Source organism: Notamacropus eugenii, chromosome 2 (genome assembly GCF_028372415.1).
Source record: "Notamacropus eugenii isolate mMacEug1 chromosome 2, mMacEug1.pri_v2, whole genome shotgun sequence".
Classification (NCBI taxonomy): domain Eukaryota; kingdom Metazoa; phylum Chordata; class Mammalia; order Diprotodontia; family Macropodidae; genus Notamacropus; species Notamacropus eugenii.
This window is the reverse complement of record NC_092873.1, coordinates 231657101-231676308: the sequence shown is the minus strand read 5'-3', so window position 1 is coordinate 231676308 and position 19208 is coordinate 231657101. Positions and strand designations below refer to the sequence as shown.

The 19208-nt window shown below is 34.8% G+C and overlaps 1 protein-coding gene across 2 annotated transcripts in view; it reads right to left on the bottom strand.

The window, feature by feature from the left end:
* PEX3 (peroxisomal biogenesis factor 3) overlaps positions 1-19208 on the bottom strand; it is a 57080-nt gene that overhangs the window by 2596 nt on the left and 35276 nt on the right. For both annotated transcript variants that reach the window (XM_072643489.1, XM_072643490.1), the window contains 6 exons: positions 18431-18555; positions 18034-18100; positions 17880-17934; positions 17223-17391; positions 11013-11083; positions 2763-2885 (listed from right to left, as the gene is read on the bottom strand). In XM_072643489.1, coding sequence (XP_072499590.1) covers positions 2763-2885; positions 11013-11083; positions 17223-17391; positions 17880-17934; positions 18034-18100; positions 18431-18555 — 610 coding nt within the window. The remainder of the gene's footprint in view (positions 1-2762; positions 2886-11012; positions 11084-17222; positions 17392-17879; positions 17935-18033; positions 18101-18430; positions 18556-19208) is intronic.

Below are 19208 nucleotides of genomic sequence, written 5' to 3'. Positions count from 1 at the left end.
CCTAAACATAAATACAGACCGAGTGATTAAATACAAAGCTTTTTGGGAGGGAGGGCACCAGCAGTCAGGGCCATTAGGAAAGCCTTCATGCAAAAGATGGTGCCTGAGCTTCATCTTAAAGGACAGGTGAAGAGAATTCATTTTAGGAATAGGTAGAGCCAGTGCAAAGGCCAGGAGAGACAGAGAGAGTCATGTGAGAGGAACAAAGAAGAGGTTAGTTTGGCTAGATTCCAAAATGCAAGAGGAAAAGGAATGTCCAATGTAACCACAACAGGTTAAGGAAGGCTCTGTAGTGGAGGTCTTGAGCTATACCTTCAAAGAAGAGTGTGATTTAAATAAGCAGAAAGGAAGAGGGAGGACATTTCAAGAAAAGAGATAGGCTTGAGCCTATCAGGAATATTTGCATAAAGCCTTGAACTGTTTGGCTGAAACAAAATATAGGTTTGAACAGGGGAATAGTGTCTGATAAATGGAAGAGGGAGTTGGTAGGAGGTTTGAAGATCAGTTTATGGAATTGAAACTTTATATATAGTTTACTAAGTAACTAAGTACTAAGATATTTCTTACTTGAATTTTCATAAATAAGGTCAATTTACATTTATACAACAAAATCCCATAATGAAAAGGGGTCATACTGGGTTTCAGATTTTCTAAAATTATAAACAGCAGCAGAGTTTCATTCACATATTAATTTTAAAAACTTTTAATGCCACTTCTGATAAGGATATGTATAAGGTACTCTGATAGTATTCATTCCTCTCAAAATCAGTACTTATTTAGTGTCTACTATGTGCAGGTTGTTATTCTAGGTGCTCTGGAGAACACAGAAATGTAAGACATAGCTCTTACTTTAAAGAAGGATATAACTTAATAGCAAAAAAACAATCTTTCTGGCAAGAAAAGATTACAACTAGATGATCTGTAGGCAAATGAACAATACACTTAAGCTCATTTAACATGTATTTGTTGTGCCTAAGGCATTGTGTGAGACTTCCAGGATATAAAGACTTTGTAAAACAAGACAGTCCTTGTCCTCAATGACTTTACAATATAATGGAGACAAGCTACGTGTGTACATAAATCAGTAAGATACAAGGTAAAATATAAGGGTAAAGAACAGACCTATGCAAAAGTACCTTCAATTTTGAGGAAAGAACATTGGACTGGCAGCCTGAGTCCCAGCTCTGCTAACTCTCTACTCTGTGCTCCTGGGGTTATGCGTCTTTATTTAACCTCTCTGTACTTTAACTTCCTCATTTACCAATGAAAGGGCCAGACTAGATGATATTTAAGGTCCTGATAAACTTTATGATCTAGAATCCTGTGATCTAAGATCTTGCCCTTAAAACAATCATTAACTTGTCAAAATGGGTTTATAATCTCACCACCACCTTTATCTTCCTATTGTCTTGTAAGCTCAAAGAACTTCTGAGTCTGAAGGAATCTTATAAATCTCCCAGATCATCCTCTTACCCAATCATCCTAATGGTTACAAATTATGTTATGAATTTGATTACAAGGAAAACACATAGTCAACGGTTTGCTATTTAAGTACTATAGCAAAACCACATTAATTTGAACTCCACTAAGTGGGAAATTGTGATTTGACAGATAAGTCAGTCTTGATGTTTAGTTTTACATTATCAAAAAAGAAAAGGTTGGCTAAGTAAAATATGTAAACATAATTTGGGGGGAAATATTTAAAGTATTAAAATTGTTTTGAAACACTTTTAGAAATATTTCAAAGGCATTATTTTTACAGCAAGATAATTACCATGGTAATTACAGAATCAATCAACAGTAGAGTAGAAAGGGGCTTCAGAGACAATCTAGGCTAATCTCAAAACAAACATGAATCACCTCTACACCATCCTTAACATGTGGTCATTCATTAAAATACATCTCCAGAAGGAAGCCTACCAGTCTATCTTTTATTAACCCAGTTACAGTTACATATGTACTTTTTTTAAAAGCAAAAATAGCATTTCTTTTAAAATATCCGATAATTCAGAAAGCTTTTCTTACATTTAACTGGTGAGTTTTTTTTTAAAAAGACTATTCTTTAAGTTATACAAACACTAAATGATATTTACAGTAGTTTTATAGCACACTATACAATTAAAAGAATAAATACACTATTAAAGATTTAAAATGCAGGTGTTGAGAACTTTAGAAAACAATTCTAAATTTCTTTTAATTAAAGTTCATTCAGTACCTAATGGGTACAAAATTCTATTTGAGGCAATATATAATTGCTAGAGAGCAGATTACTTGCTTGTGATTAAAAGCTAATTTTCAGGTCTAAAAGGAAGGAAAAATCATTACTTATCATGGATAGTGTAGATATAAAATATTTTTAGGATACTTATAGCATTAGAGGGAGAATTCAAACTCAGGTCCTTTGATTCCAGAGTCAGTGCTCTTTCCACTAAATCATACTACTTCTCAGATCATTTGAAGGTAGCTTATAGAAAGAGAGCTTTATTTCCTAACCACCTATTATATTACAGAAAGGCTTCTTTGGGGGAAATACTAATATTATCCTGAATCTATGTAGAATCTTCTGCAAAGGAACTCTAGTGTTTGGCTTAGCAGAATGCAATATAACTGAAGGAATACTTCTCTAATTTTACATATTAAAGTATTTAGTATGTCCTTAGAATATCTTAAGAAGAAATAAAACTTTTCCATAATAGATTTCTTAGTATTTGAAGCACTTATCTTATTGAGATTATTAAACTCTTTTTTATATATGATCTTACCTATTCATGGAGTCACTGTGATTCAGATCTTGTTCAGTAGGTCTAAAAAACTCAGCCATATTGTCCAGAAGTCGACTGAAACCTCTGTTTAAGCAGGTGTTCAAAACTGTACTAAAGTCTGGACTGTGTAAGATAAAAAAAAGGTTAATATTTATCTATATTATAGAGAAGGAGTTTTTAAAAACTGCCTCAAATATGGTCATAATCAATAGCTAACAGTATCAATTTCAAATTTATAATGACTTCAGTTAAAACTCTGCCTATTAGTAGAAATTAATGTTGTTTTAATAAATACAATATGGATAAATTGTTTTTTATGTACCAGGCATAGACAAAAACACTTGCACATTATTCCTTATATTATTCACTGATTTACAGAATTTAGTTTGATATCATAGTGTCAATGTTGTTTACCTCAGGAAATTCTTCTGGTCTCTTAGACTTATTGTTAGATTAAGGGTGAATAAAGATTTTTACATTACACAGATTACAACTAGTAATAGTACTCAAGTCTGAAGAAAAACTAGTAAAATAGGCTATCATGAATGGTAAAAGATGCTTACTTATATTGCTTTTATTTTTGGTGTCTCTATTTAAAAGAGGGACATATATGGTGAAACTTCTTAGGCTTCAAAAAGCAGAGCAATTACAGAAATAATAATTGGGACCTAGGGACAATGGTTAAGAAAATGGGTTTATCCAATCTAGAGAATGAGTGGCAGTTAACTGTTTCTAGCAGTGGCATCACCATTCAATGAATCTCTCATGTTTGGAAACTCAGTGTTACATTTGATTCTTCTTTCTTTACCCTCTTTCATATCCAATCAGTTACCAAGTCCTGTCTACCTCTGCTTTTATAATTTCTCTAATCTGTGGCCTTCTTTATATACTCCAGCTTCCACCCTAGTAAAGCTCCCTATTACTACTCATCTGGACAGTCACCCAAAAGATCATCCTGCTTTCACTTGCTCATCTATCTAGTCTGTCTTTCATATCACAACCAAATTCAAGCTTTCCTACACATAGATTTAGTAACTTTTTTTCAGCTCAGAATTCTCCAGTTTCTCTATTGCCAACTGAATAAAGTTCATACTCTTTCACCAAGCATTCAAAGTCTCCATCTTGTAATCCTTCTCTACTTCACGTACTCTTTTCTATAATTAAACCATTTTCCATGTACGCCCTTGTGCTTTCTCACCTCCATACTTTTGTGTGCATTGTTCCTCTTGTCTAGGATGATATGGACACTCTAAATATGAGATCTTTGTCTCCTGCCAGTAAGTTGGCAAAGTATTAGAAGAATTGAACCAGATAACCTATATTGTAAGGTGGATGCTTGACTAGTATCTACTTGCCTAGTGTCTAGAAGACAGGTTTGGATTCTACTTCAGATACTCACTAGCTATATAACCCTGAGAAAATTATTTAAGCTTCTTCAATTTTAGTTTCTATGTACAAATGGGGATAATAGTACCTACTGCACATATCTCACAAAGTTTCCATGCAGAAAAAATGAGCTATTAGTCAGACATGCAGCTGCACAAGCCGCATATGGCCCACAAAACTCCCAAGAGCAAGCTAAACAAGATTAAGATGTAACTGGGAAATATTTAACAAGACAAATAAATATAGAATAGAATATAGATAACATTGATATGTGGTTTTCTAGGTCAATAGGAGGTCCCCAGGCATCCTTATAAGAGGTTTAGTGGCCCTGTTTCCATTTGAGTTTAATAACACAGCCCCAAGGCACTATATATATATACATATATATATATAAAATACATGTAAAAAAATGTCACTAAATATAATAATTATTACTTTGATAAATATGGAAATATCACTGATAAATGGAAGGAGATAAAAGGCAGTTGAAATTATATGGAGGGAAAGCTCACAAGTTGCACTAGAAAGGCAGAAAAAGGCAGTCCCTTTGACCCAGCAATACCACTACTAGGTCTGTATCCCAAAGAGATAAAAAACAAAAAGGAAAAGGACCTACATGTACAAAAATATTTAAAGTGGACCCTTGAGTGGCCCATATAAGTGGAAATTCAGGGGATGCCTATCAACTGGGAAGTGACTGACCAAGTCATGGTATATGATAATGATGGAATACTATTGTGCTATTATAAGAAATGATGATCAAGATGCTCCAAGAGAAACCTAGAAAGACTTACCTGAACTGATCCAAAGGAAAACGAGCAGAACTAGAACAGTGTACACATTAACAGCAATACTGTATGATGATCAGGGGTGAATGACTTAGCTATTCTCAGCAATACAACAATCCAAGAAAACTGGAAAGGACTTATGAAAAATTCTATCATCTCTAAAGAAATAACAGATGAAGTCTGAATTGAGATCGAAGCACTTTTTAAAATGAACTTTGTTGCTTTGTCTTTTTGTGTGTGCTTGCCACTACAACACAACTAATATGGAAATGTGTTTTGCATGATTACACATGCATGTTCTATATCAGACTGTTTGCTTTCTCAATGGGGGTGCTGGGGAGGGAGAGAGAAAGAGGATATGGAACTCAAAATTTAAAAAAAAATAGTAAATGTTAAAATGTTTTGACATGTAATTGAGGAAAAACATTTCATAAAGAAAAAGGAGCTAGAACAGCTGGTTTCATCATGTGCCCAAAGGCAATAAGAATGGTCATTTCATGGAATTCTTGATCATTGCATACTGCAGGATTCATGATAAATATAAGCAAAGATAATTGCAGCTTAAGTTTAATATCCACTGCAGAGGATGTGGAAACCAACAACTTTTATAAAGAATTGGGCATAATCTTTCAAAACAAATCAATATAAAACTCTGTTACTTAGTAACTTCAATACAAATGTGAGAACAGGTCAAAGAATTATAGACTATTCAGAAACCTCATATTTATCTATTATGTTTTCTTACAGAAGAGTCAAAAGATGCTGGGTATGACAAGCACTGGACATTACAAAAAGTGAACTGACTACATGTTATCTTAACAGACAGGGAAAACTAGTTACTGATGTGGGAATCAGAATTAGCTGTTGATGTATGTATAGCCATATCAGCCACAAGTTAGAGCAAGCGCCAAAATCAAAATCACACTTGACAAAAGCTGAGAAGACACTAAGACAACTTTAAATGAGTCATCAATATAATAAACAATGAGAAGCAGGAAAGTCAAATATTTTGAACTTGATTATCACCACTTCTTGCACAAATTTAACTGATGAAAACTAGCAGCCATAACAATGTGGCCATTAAGTCTGGAAACTGCCTCCACTTTGGTCTCCATGGCCAGGAGGTAGACATGGCAGTATACTACTGGTATCATACAACATTGATACTAATCGTATTTTAAAACACTGAAGAGAAATGAAAGGAAAAACAAGTCTCTAGAAGTTTGGCATGACACCCAAATGAGTGACATTCCCAGAATATGCACATACATTCATACGTACATATATACACATATGCACACATCCTTACAAACACTTAAGGAGTGAGGCAGGCTTTTTGTGTGGGTTATTTGTGCTCTTTGCTCTCTGGTCTGACATGGAAGCCTTTCTCTGCCTTGCTCCTCATGCTCTCTTAGATATTTCACTTGTTGAACTAAGGCTCAGAAACTCTAGTTTCTTTTCTGCTTTCTTAGGGGCTCCACTGCATCCCAACAAGAAGAGTCTAATGAGGCACTGAGAAAGGGATTCATTCCTTTGTTCCTTCCTTCCTAAGACATTTTCACTGCTTATATTTTATTTTATTTTTAAATTTATTTATTTTTTAGATTTCGACATTCATTTCCACAAAATTTTGAGTTCCAATTTTTCTCCCCATCTCTCCCCTCCTCCCACCCCATAATACCTTGCGTTCTAAGTACTCCTTCCCTCCATGTGCCCTCTTTTCTATCACACCCCACCCTTCCCTTATCCTCATCTTGTCTCTTTTCTTGTAGGGCAAAATAAATTTCTATACCCCATGACTTGTGTTTCTTTTTTCCCAGTTATATGCAATAATAATTCTCAACATTCATTTCTAATATTTTGAATTCCAACTTCTCTCTCCCCCTCCCTCCCTCCCATCCCCACTGAGAAGGCAAGCAATTCAATACAGGCTATATATGTGTCGTTTTGCAAAAGACTTCCATAATAGTCATGTTGTGTAAGACTAACTATATTGCCCTCCATCCTACCCTGCTCCCCCTCTTTTTCTATTCTCTCATTTGACGTTGTCCCTTCCCAAAAGTGTTTATTTCTAGTTACTCCCTTCTCCCATTTGCCCTCCCTTCTATCATCCCCCTTACCCCACTTGTCCCCTTCTCCCCTACTTTCCTGTACACTGCTTATATTTTAGCTCTCAATGTTCTACTTTTGTGTATGTCTTCTCCTTTTACTAACCTTGGTCTTGTGTATTTTCTGACAGGTATGTAAAATTTATCATTAAAAATCAAAGTTAAATTTAAAATGCAAAATAGTTGTTTTATTAAACTAATTATTTTGATGAACAATGATTTGCATTCATGTTTGTATGCTAAAATTTTCCAAATATAATCAAAATATATAATTTTTAACTTTCCTATGGGGCTATAATTTTTCCCAATTTAATTTTATTTTCAATTTCAAATTCTTCCCTTCCCGTTTTGAGAAGGCAAGAAAAACAAAGATCATCATAAATATGTATGGTCATGCAGAGCAAATTCTCCCATTGGCTATGGAAAGAAAGAAGAAGAAAGAAAAAGAACATATGCTTTGATGTGCACTTGTCACGAGCCCTTTGCAATTAGGGTTAGTCACCACGTTGATTAGAACTTCTCCTTCTCTCAGCGCTGACTGGCTTTACAATATTGCTGCTGTTGTATAAACTGTCCTGGTTCTGCTCACTTCCTACATCAGTTCGCGTTGTCTTTCCAGGTTTTTCTGCAACCCCCTCTTTTCATAATTTATTATGCACAATAGTTTACAATCACAATCATATACCATAATTTGTTCATTCCTCAATTGATGCACATTCTCTTAGTTTTCCAATTCTTTGCTATCACAAAAAGAGCTGTTATAAATATTTTTGTATATATGGGTCTTCTTCCTCTTTGACCTTTTTGGAAAACAGACCTAGTAGTGACATTTCTGCCTCAAAAAGGATGCAGTTTAATAGCTTTTTGGGCATAGTTCTGAATGGTTGGACTAGTTCACAACTTCACAAACAGTGTTTCCTCCCACTCCTCTAACATTTATCATTTTCCTTCTTTTTGCCAACTTACTCAATCTGATGAGTATGAAGTAGAACCTCAGAGTTGCTTTAATATGCTTTTCTCTAATTATTAGTGAGTTAGAGCATTTTTTCATAGGGCTATTGATAACTTGATTTCTTCTTCTGAAAAATGCCTATTCATATTCTTTGACCATTTGTCAACTGGGGAATGGCTCTTTTCTTATGAATTAGAAATGTTTGTCAGAGAAACTTGCTGCAAATAATTTTTCCCAACTTCCTGCTTCTCTTCTAATTTTAGTTGCATTGGTTTGGTTGAGCAAGCCCTTTTTAATTTCAAGTAATTAAGTTTCCATTTTACTGCTGTATACCATTCTATCTCTTATTTGGTCATGAACTCTTTTCCAAAAACCTCTTCAATATTCTAATTTCTTCAATATTCCTCTAATTTGCTTACGATGTCACCCTTTATGTCTAAGTCATGTGCCCATTTGGAGCTTATCTTGGTTTAAAATGTTGATTCACAACTACTTTCTTGCCAAGCTGTTATAAAGTTTTCCCAGCAATTTTTTGTCAAATAATAAGGTCCTGAGTGAATAAGTTGGGATACTTAGGTTTGTCAAATACTAGGGTACTGTAAGGACTTATTTCTGCACATTGTGAATGTAACCTTTTCTACTGACCCACCTGTCATTTCTTATCTAGTACCAAGTTATTTTTAAGTTATAGCTTTTATTTCATGGAATAAAATTTTATTTAGCTGATTCAAATCCTTGCAGAAATATAACAGGAACTGACCATCAAGGACAACAATCAAAGAACTCTCTCAAGAAAATTGGATTCATTAGCTATTATGGGATGCAGCGGTTTGGGACTGTGGCTGTCCCCACATATCAGGCTGGAAAGTCCATGTTTAATTTATATTCATTTGTTTCCCATTATTTATCTTAAAAGGTACCTTGTAAAATCTGTTTTAATGTCCTTCTGGAAAATAGCAGAAAGAGAAAAAGGTCGAACTTCTGATGTTTCTCATGGATTTAATTCTTTATTGGCCATGTCAATAGTTATAGTTTTGTAGTATACTTGGAAATTAGGTACTGATAAACCACCTTTTTACCCTTTTGAAAAATGGATTTCCCTGACATTCTTGACATTTTATTCCTTCAGATAAATTTTGTTTCTATTTTTGCCAGATCTATAAAGTAGTCCTTAGTAGTTTGACTGGCATGGCATTGGATAAGTATATTAATTTAGGGAGCATTATCATTTTTATTATATTGTCTCACTCTATCCATAAGTAATTAATATACTTCTAATTATGTATATGTGCCTTTAGCCAGGTTCTTCTTTGTTTGCTCATTCTTCTAGACTACTTCTTGATTTTGTTAGTGATAAGCTCTGCACACTTCTGTGGGGAGGGAGAAAATGTCTGGCTGAGCTTCTATTCTTTTACTTCTGCTTTCATGGCTCAGTCTGGAGGCCTGCAAGTTTTGAGTGTTCCCAAAATGGTGACACAGAGAGAGGTTTGTTCACTGCTCTCCTGATCTCAGTTCTGCAAGTTCCTGATACAAATTTGGGTCTGTTGGCTTATACATGGTTGGGTTGCAATAGATCATGCCTGCACAATGGCCTTTTCAGGTTGCTGCATGCTAAAGGATTTCGGAAGCCCATGAAAAATGTAGAAGAAAATATCCTTAGCATGCAGAGGAAATCTGTTGGTGTGCAAGTGGCTCAAGGGCTGTAACCAGCCTTCAGGCCACAAGTTGTGCAGGTTTGCAGTAGATTGTTGTTGGACATAGTCAATATTAGCTCCCTGGTAGGTTCTTCAGGTTAAGAGTGACTGAATTGCTAGCTCTCCTTTGGTCTGCTACTCCTAACTTGTTACTCCACTACAGATTTATGTGCTGGGATAAAGACTAGTCACCAAGATAAAGACTGAGTCACCAATTTTCTCCTGGGCTCAGGGTCAAACAGCTACATTTCTGGGACTTGTTCCTTGACCAGTAGACAACTGGGACCCATGCTCATTTGTAACTGTTCCTTCTGCCCCAGATCTATGACCCTGAACTGGGTAATGAGTCACTGAATTCAGGTAACCTATCTCTTTCTGCTCAGGTGTTTCCTGCCTTGGTTCTCTTCTGTGAATCTAGGCACTAGAATGCTCCCTGTTGTTGCTATAGTACTCCTGGCTAGCCTCTCATTCCGGTTTCTGCAGACCTCCTTCTTTGTCTTCATAAGCTGCCCTGAGATGAAAAAATGACTCGTGACTTTTTCTTGGCTTTCCCAATCAGAATTTGACCAATGTATTTTCTATGTCATCATGGAGGAGTACTGAGGGAGCTAGGCAAAAATACTTCCTCTTACTCTAAAAACTTGACTCTGCCTCCCTCTAGATATTTAACATATCTACATTCCTGTTTTCAAAGACCTTGGTAAATGCAAATTACTAGGTACTAAGTACCATCTGCCAAGATGAACTGCTGCCAAAACTAAAGATCTCAAGTTTTACCAGATTGAGATTATGTGTAAGAAAACAAAAAGAACCCCTCAAAATCATGTTCTTGAGAGGTACCATCTGGTACAAGATGCAAAGGACATAGAAGAAGAGTTCAAGTACGTTGGGTGAACACCTGTGGAGACTATGCAAGTGTCTCAGAGGACAAGAGTATGGATTGTGATTTGTACTGATAAAGAAAATGCCCACAACAAAATATCCAAAGTCCACTGCAATATCAAAGTTACTAGAGAATACAAATAGGCTTAAATGATAAGTGATTTAGGTAGAAGACCTGATAAAGTATAAAACAAATTGGTTAATTATGTCATAGAATCTCTATGCCTGAAAACACTTAAGGACATATATATCTCCAATGATTAAGTGATATTATGCCTGGAATTAGTAATAGAGTAATTATATATCTTTACAGTTCTGGAATTTTATGATTCAATCCTGGAAGTCAGGTTGAAAATCCAATTTTAATTTATACCAGTTTTGGAGCTTTAAAGTACACAAAATATTCAAATATATATTTTTAATATTCAGGATACACATACCTTTCCAACATATCTCTTGTTTCATTAAGTAGTTTAATAGTAGTAATATCTCCTGCTGTGAGACCACAAGCCTAAAAAATAAACAGGTCATATTTTAGGTTTTAAGAAGCTAATACAGTTATAATGGAAGTGAATCAAATTATAAAATTGAAGAATTTAGAATTTTTCAAAGACTAAGCTTTGTCAATATCAAAACAATGTTTAAAGAAGAAAGATATTTTTACACACACTCATGTCTAATGTATGTATATTTATAAATTATAGCTAAAGGGTACACAAGTATAGCGTTAAATCTGGCTCACACCTTACAGATCTCCAATTTATTTGCTTATACAAGATGGATATACGAAGACCCTCTAAATCAGTCTATAATCCGAAGTATCTTCACGTAGCCTAGCAGCTGAATTAACACTAGATGCACTGCACCTTTTTAATAGGTACAATTTTGTCATCATCTATATTTTTGGACATAGTAATCTATGGGACAGATATATAATGGTAAAATCCAGAATGTGACCATCACATGGATGGATTAATCACTCTGGCAGACCTTTTTACACAATATAAATTTTGCAGCCTTTTTTTTTTTTTAATTAATCCTGAGAAGGGTAGCAAGAAATAGAGGATAGAAAAGTACGTTCAAAACAAGGAAAATCTGGATTCAAGTTGGGCTTCTGACACATAATGGCAGTGTGATCCTGGTCATATCAATTTTTCAGAGCTCTAGGCAACTCTAACACTCTAAGTTGAAGAGAAGGACCTGATCTCAATTGATAAGGAGGTGCTTCCTCACTTGGGAGTTACCTAAAACAATGAAATTATAGGTAAAATTCCTATCCCTAATTCGTCTTGCAAAACATAGATGCTGCAGGATAAGAACATAACAGCAAATTATCAGGTAAACCTATGAATGCAGGAATCCAAGTCTGACAACCTTACAACATTTACACTAAGAAACTTACACAGAGGCAGACTGAATGGGTGGTAAGATCTTCCCCATTACTCATGAATTAAATCTGGTGCCCTACCAGCTAGAAGCACACCCTTTACTTTATATCTATCCCTGTGTTTCACCAGTCCTTGAGTAAAAGTTTTAAGGAGAGGTATGGTTTGTGGGTACATGACTGAGAATGAATGGATGAGGCAGCAGGGCCCCTGCGAGGGCTATTTGAGTCATTAGTGCCATCTGAAGGCAGGACTTAATAGCCTCCAGAATAAAGAGATCTAGTTTTGGGGAATTTAGTTTAGGCAAAATATAAATTCCATGACTTCTTGCATTTCTGGCTCTCAAGCTTTGGCAGAACTCTTGGCCATGGATTCGGATTGACGTAGGTTTCTTAGAAATCAGCACATCTTCACTCTTATGATTTTGTTTATTCTGAGAGTTACACTTGTTTTCTTCTCATCTCATGGCTTTACCCTATGTGAAACCTAGCGTTCCACTCTCCCTGTGATTTTCTTAAGTAATACTGGCCTTGCCAAGAGCAGAGTCTAGCAATATTTCTTCAGAACATACCATTAGGTAGTTGTACATTTTTCTAGTTCTATGCTCAAACAACCTTTTGATTATATAATTTGGTTTCCTGAGTGGATTTACCCAATTGGAGGGAGTGCCTTCTGCAAATAATTATAACAGCCAATATTTATATGGTACTTACTATGTAGTAGGCACTGTACTAATTGCTTTGCAATTATTATCTCATTTGATTCTCCCAACAACCCTGTGAGGTAGGTAGTTATTATTCCCATTTTACAGCTGAGGAAACTGAGGTAGACAGAAGTAAAGTGACTTGCCTAGATTCATACAGCTAGTAAGTGTCTGAGGCCAGATTTGAACTCAGATTTTCCTGATTCCAGGGCCAGTAGTATCTGCTGCATCACTAAGCTGCCCTTGACAGTCTGTGTACTCAAGAAGCTTATCCTCTAATGGAGGAACTTAAAATTTAATGGATAGTATCTCATTTGATCTCAAAATAGCCCTGCAAGGAAGATGTTTTTATTATCCCTATTTTACAACTGAGAAACTGAGGCAGAGAGAAGCTAAGTGACTTGCTCAGTAATACCTCCAGTGTGTGAGGCTGGATTTGAACACAGGTCTTCTTGACTTAAAGTTAAGTGCTCTATCCACCATACTACCTAGTTGCCTAATTAATATTGGTTAGCATGTCAGTAATGTCACCTGTACTTTACTAATGAATTAGGCTTATGAGTGGGTTTACTCACCAGGATGGCCTTGTGCAAATAGTTGGTATCAGTTTTAGTGCCAAGTACATCATTAATATTTTGATTTATGAAGTATCTTCTTGAGAATTTGGTTAGCATGATTTTTTTCCCCAGAGCCTGATCATCTCTTGTAAGTCCACAAATGTGGATTAATTCTATGAGGCTCTGCCATTCCCCATGGCATAGGATTATAGATCTAGAGTTAGAAATGACTATCTAGTACATACCTCTCATACTACAGATAAGAAAAATAAACCCTGAGAGTTAAATCACTTAACATACATAATAAGCAGCAGAGGCAGGATTTGAACTCATGTTCTGAACCCCTATATTCACTGTTCTTTCCCACTGTATCATGCTGCCTTCCTTTATTCTCCACCTTTAACTGAAAGAAGATTTATTCCATTTTCCATTTTATCAAAACATATTTCTTTTATTTCATTCAAAATACTTATAAAAGTTTTGCCACAGGTGGAAAATGTTTTAAGACCAACTGCACTAGTGACATATTCCTAAAGTGAATATAAAGATAATGTTTTAAAAGCATCTACTCTCTGATTTATCTTTTATGCATATTTTCTGAGCAAAAACACTAAGAAAGGCAGCATATGATACCATCAAACAATAGTCAACTAGATAGCTAGGTATGGCAGTAGATAGAGTGCTGGACTTCAAGTTAGGTAGATTTGAATTCAGATTCCTGCCTCAGATACTCATCTTAGCTGTGTTAACCTGGGCAAATCACAATCTCTCTCAGCCTTAGTTTCCTTATCTATAAAATGTTGCTAATAATACCACCTATCTCACAGGATTGTTGTGAGGACTGAGATAACACATACAGTACTTTGTACACTTTAAAGTGCTATATAAATGCTAGCTATTATTAAATATTTATGAACATAAAACATGCTAGACGATAATGGAATAAATAAAATATACATACAGAACATAATGGTACCAAAATACTGGCATAACCCAACGTACTTTTTATATGTATATATTCTCTCACTGATGCCTCACAAAAACTCTGTGAAGTATGTGCTGTAATTATCCCTATTTTACAGTTGAGGAAACTGAGGCAAACAGAGGTTAAGTGACTTGTCCAGGGTCATACAACTAGTAAGGGTCTGAGGCCAGATTTGAATTCATGTCTTTCTTATTCCAGATCCAGCACTCTATCCACTACACTACCACCTGCCTCTGTACTTTCCGATAACACAGCAAACACAGCAAACAAGAGCTACATTATCTGTAATAAAGAAGTCCTAGAAACTTTCCCAATAAGATCAAAGTGAAATAAGGATTCCCCTGTCACTACTCTTATTCAATATATAATTCTAGAAATGCTACCTATTGCAATAAGACAAGATAAAGAAATTGAGGCAATAAACACGGGCAAAGAAGAGAAACAAAATTATTATGATTTGCATATGAATGGCTTACCACATACTATAAACTCAGCTAAAAAGAAACTGAAACAATAAACCATTTATTAAAGTAATATGAAATATAAACGATATATTGTAATATGTTCATAATATAAAATAAACCCACAGAAACAACCAGCTTTTCTATATATCATTAAGAAAAAAATTTTGTTATTGAGTCATTCAATCATGTATTTCTTGGCAAAGATACTGGAGCAGTTTGCCATTTCCTTCTCCAAACAAAAAGAACAGCTGATAAAAAAAATTCCATTAAAATAATTTTAAAATATATTAAATATGAAAGTCAATTTATCAAAATATGCTTAAAACATACATAATTAAAACCATAAAATATTCTTTAGGGAAATAAAGGAAGATTATTATAAATAATTGAAGAGATTGGGTTAAGCCATGGTGTTCATAGTTAGGCCAAGCCAATATAATAAAAATGTTACTTAATTTACAGATTTAGCACCATACTACTCAAATTACTAAAGATACTAGACAAAATTTTTAAAATAATTCATCTGGAGGAATAAACATTCAAGAATTTCCAGAGAAATAAATAAAAAAAACCAGAAATGAAAGAGGCCAAATAATACCACATCTCAAACTGCATCATAAAGTCATAATTATCAAAATTATTTGGTATTGGCTGACAAACAAAAAAGATGGAACAGATTAGGTAGAAATATTCCAGAAGTAAATGACCACAGTAGTACAAGGTTCAGTAAACCCAAGGATACATATTACTAGGCCAGGGTAGGGAACCTGCAGCTTTGAGGCAACATATGATCCTCTAGGTCCTCAAGTGCAGTCCTTTAAATGAATCTAAACTTCAAAGAACAAATCTTCTTAATAAAAGAGTTTCTTCTGTGAAGTTTGGATTCAGTTAAAGAGCCACACTTGAGGACCTAGAGAGCCCCATGTGGTCTTGATGTTGCATGTTCTCCACCTCTGTACTTGGGTAAGGGCAAAAACTACTGAACGAATTGTAAAGCTGTCCTCTAGAAATTAGGTTTAGGTCAACGTATCATGCCATAGGGTACAACAAAGTCCAAGTGGATATATGACTTAGATATACAAGGTCATTATCATAACAGAAGGAAAGATATTATCTTTCATAACTGTGTCCCAAATCCCCTTACCATCTGAGATCTGGAAACAGCCACTGCCAACAGCTGCCTCCACCCCTGGGCTGTGCTGGGGCCAGGGCTGGACTGTGCTTCTCTATCACCTAGGTCTAACAGACCTTTCCTACTGACCTTCTAAGTTATCTTTAGTATTTGTGGTTTGAGAAATCTGAAAACCACCACAACTGCCTGCAATTCAGTCCTCTGAGGCTCGCTTCAGGATCTCTCAGGCTGGTCTGTGCTGGTGTGGCTTCCAATGGACTGTGTTCCTCTCCCAGCCTGGTGCAAGGACCTTCCAGATTTTCTTGGGTTAGAAATTTGTTTCAATCTGTCTTTTTTTGGTTTCTGCTGCTCTAGAATTTATCTAGAGTAATTTTTTACATATATTTGGAGGGTTTTGGGGGAGGGCTCAAGCATGTTCCCTGTCCTTACTCTGCCATCTTGGCACTGCCCCAGCTTAACATGCTTTTAAATATAAAATACCATGTACATAAGAGCAGCTTAAAGTCTCATAAACAATCTTATTTATTCATCTTTATACAATGAATGTATTCATGTTTAATAATTACATTCAAAATTAAGTAAATGAAAAAAAGTGTGGAGACATAAATGTATTAAATGAATATATAGAAACTTTTTAAAGATAATGGTTAGCTAATAAATATTTATCATGGGATATGTGTATACAGTATATAAAATAGGATGGCACAGACTCTATTTTTATAAGGATACATTTAAAGAGATAGATAAAATAAAGTATTATTAGTCTGACATTCATCTTTTCACAAAAGATCAAAATATGAATCAACTGATATTTACTAACCAATTTGACACCTTACTGTTCTTAAATGAGAATACAAAATTATTTCAATGTTAAGAACTACAACTCTAACCTATACTTCAGTTCTTTAAGGACCAGTATCTTCATGTTTTCCCTCCACTGATGAATATTATAAGACCTCCACATCTTCAGTTACTAAAGTTGAAAAAAAAGTTCATATCCTTGCAGCCAACCTGTTGATGAACCTCTCCAAATGCAGTTAGGATGGTGCCTGGATAACAAGAATACAGTCTGTTGTTGGGTTCATACTCAAAACATTTCCAGCTTGTTGGATGGTCAGAATTTCTATTCCTCTGGCATAGCTTTTGAAAACTCACGGTTACTTACATTTCTAAATGAAGCATTAAAGTAGCATTTTAATGAAAGACAATTATAGTAGTAATCAATCTACAATACTTTTAGCAGTTAGTCTTTCCCTTCTGAGTTTTGGCTTCCAAATTATTGAAATTTCATAGTATCATCTTTAATTTATTTTTAAAAACCCATAAGAGTTTTAAGAGATTCAAAAAACAAAATTCAGTCAACAATTTATTTGGGAAAAATAAGGCAAAAATCAGTGTAGTTAAAAGAGCAATGAAATAAGCACCTGAATTGCTAATGGAGTTTCTTCATCTGGCATCATATACTGACAGAGTAAAGACTTGGATCCAGTCTTATCAATCCATGATGAAGATGTATGCTGCTCAGTTATTTTTCTGATTTCTTTTAGTTTCTGCTCCAACTCCAAAAGGGACAAAGAATGCTTAAGGGAAACACTGGGAAAAAAGAAAAGGGAAGTGGGGTAGAGCATACTAAATATAGTACATTAACATACTTTGCTTCTTGCTATTTGCTAGGTTAAAAAAAAAAAAGAAATCACTTTAACAGATAGGATTCTAGCAGTCAGGTCAAGAATAGAGTAGGGATTTAGTAAAGCTATACTGTTGGGGATTCACAAGAGAAGTTCCACAATAATTACAGATATTGCTGGCATGTGAAACATTTTTGTCTGGCTTATATAAAAGTTCTAGTGACACATTACCCTAAAAATGAAAAAGTTTGAGATATATCAAAACATTTCCCTCAATGACGAAAGGCTACAAAGAAGAGGAAGGATTCTCCTAAGTACTATAGGTAAGTCATCTAAATTACAATTTGTCAAGTTGACTCTCTCACCAGATTGATTTTAATTATTTTTTTAATCTATCAGTGTTCTAGGAATATAAAGGATATAAAAAGTGCAAATTTACTTAGCTAGTCTTACCTTCCCAAAATTTTCTGTACAGCTTGTTTAACAACAGTGATCAACTCAGTCAGACCTATGAATAAATAACAAAAACAAAAACCCAAATAATTTCTTCATTACTACAAACAGAGCAAAATTAGTCAGTTCTTAGATAACCATCTTAGCATCTTACCATCTCCTAGGAGGTGCTGAATACTTGACAAATATTGCTGTTGGACTTCAGGGGGAGCAAGAAGTGTCTACAGAAGTGAAAAATCAAGTTGAGTCAAAGTGATCCACAAATGTCTTTTTCTTACTAAATTGTATTATATTTAGCAACATTTTTATACAGTTTTGCTGATCTACATGCTATACATTCAAGCCCCCCAAGTGGGCTAAGAACAGTGTCATGTAACATATAATGAAATTGGAAATGCAAATGTTAAAGGTACCTTGTACCTAAGTTCATCAACTCCTGAAATACAGTCACACAGGCATGCTACCACAATATTTTTTTATACAATATATGAACTTACAGAGCTTTTTGAAAGAAAGGGGAGACAGGTGTCCATTTAGTGTGATAAACTTACAGTGCCATTTTTGCCAACTGCTGCATTATCCAAATATATGTATCCACCAATAATATTTAATTGGACCCGCAGAAGGACAACAAGCATGCAAGTACTATATACAGCAACAATACTTCTTGTGAAACCTTCAAAGGGAAACAGAAATAATTTTGTGATTGTTAAAACATATACAACAAAACTGCATTACTTCAGGATTTTATTCATTAACATGATCACTTTTTAGAATATACATAATATTGCCTTGCAATTATAAGAGTTACAGAAATTTGCCAGTCCAAAACTTTTTTTTAACCATATGATAAAGAGATATGTAGTAGTAGAATTAGGAAAGAAAAATAATTTTTTTTGTTTTTCATTTGATATGAGAGGATATTCACTAGACTAAGTGGTTATTTTTTCAAAGTTACCTACTATTTAAAGAGAACCAGTTTCTGAATTAAGATAATAAACCCAAAGAGTTTTACAGTATTAGCTTTGAAATCCAAGCTAGGAAGGACCGGAAGAGCCCTTGAAGAGCTGCAAACTACAGCATGCCAAAAAACCCCAGAAAGACTTTACTTGCATGGCTCATCAGGCTACATTATGGAGCATCACTGGGTATGTATGAAGGGAAATACTGGTTTAAAAGAAGAGATTTATTAAGTACAACAATTTAATTAGTACAGTTATGGGGTTTATAATTTGCAATTTGAAAAACAGCTAATTATGAAGCTGCTTCTTTTCTGCTGTCCATCTTTTGATTATTCTGTTGTTCACAGCCACCTTCCTCAGAGATGCT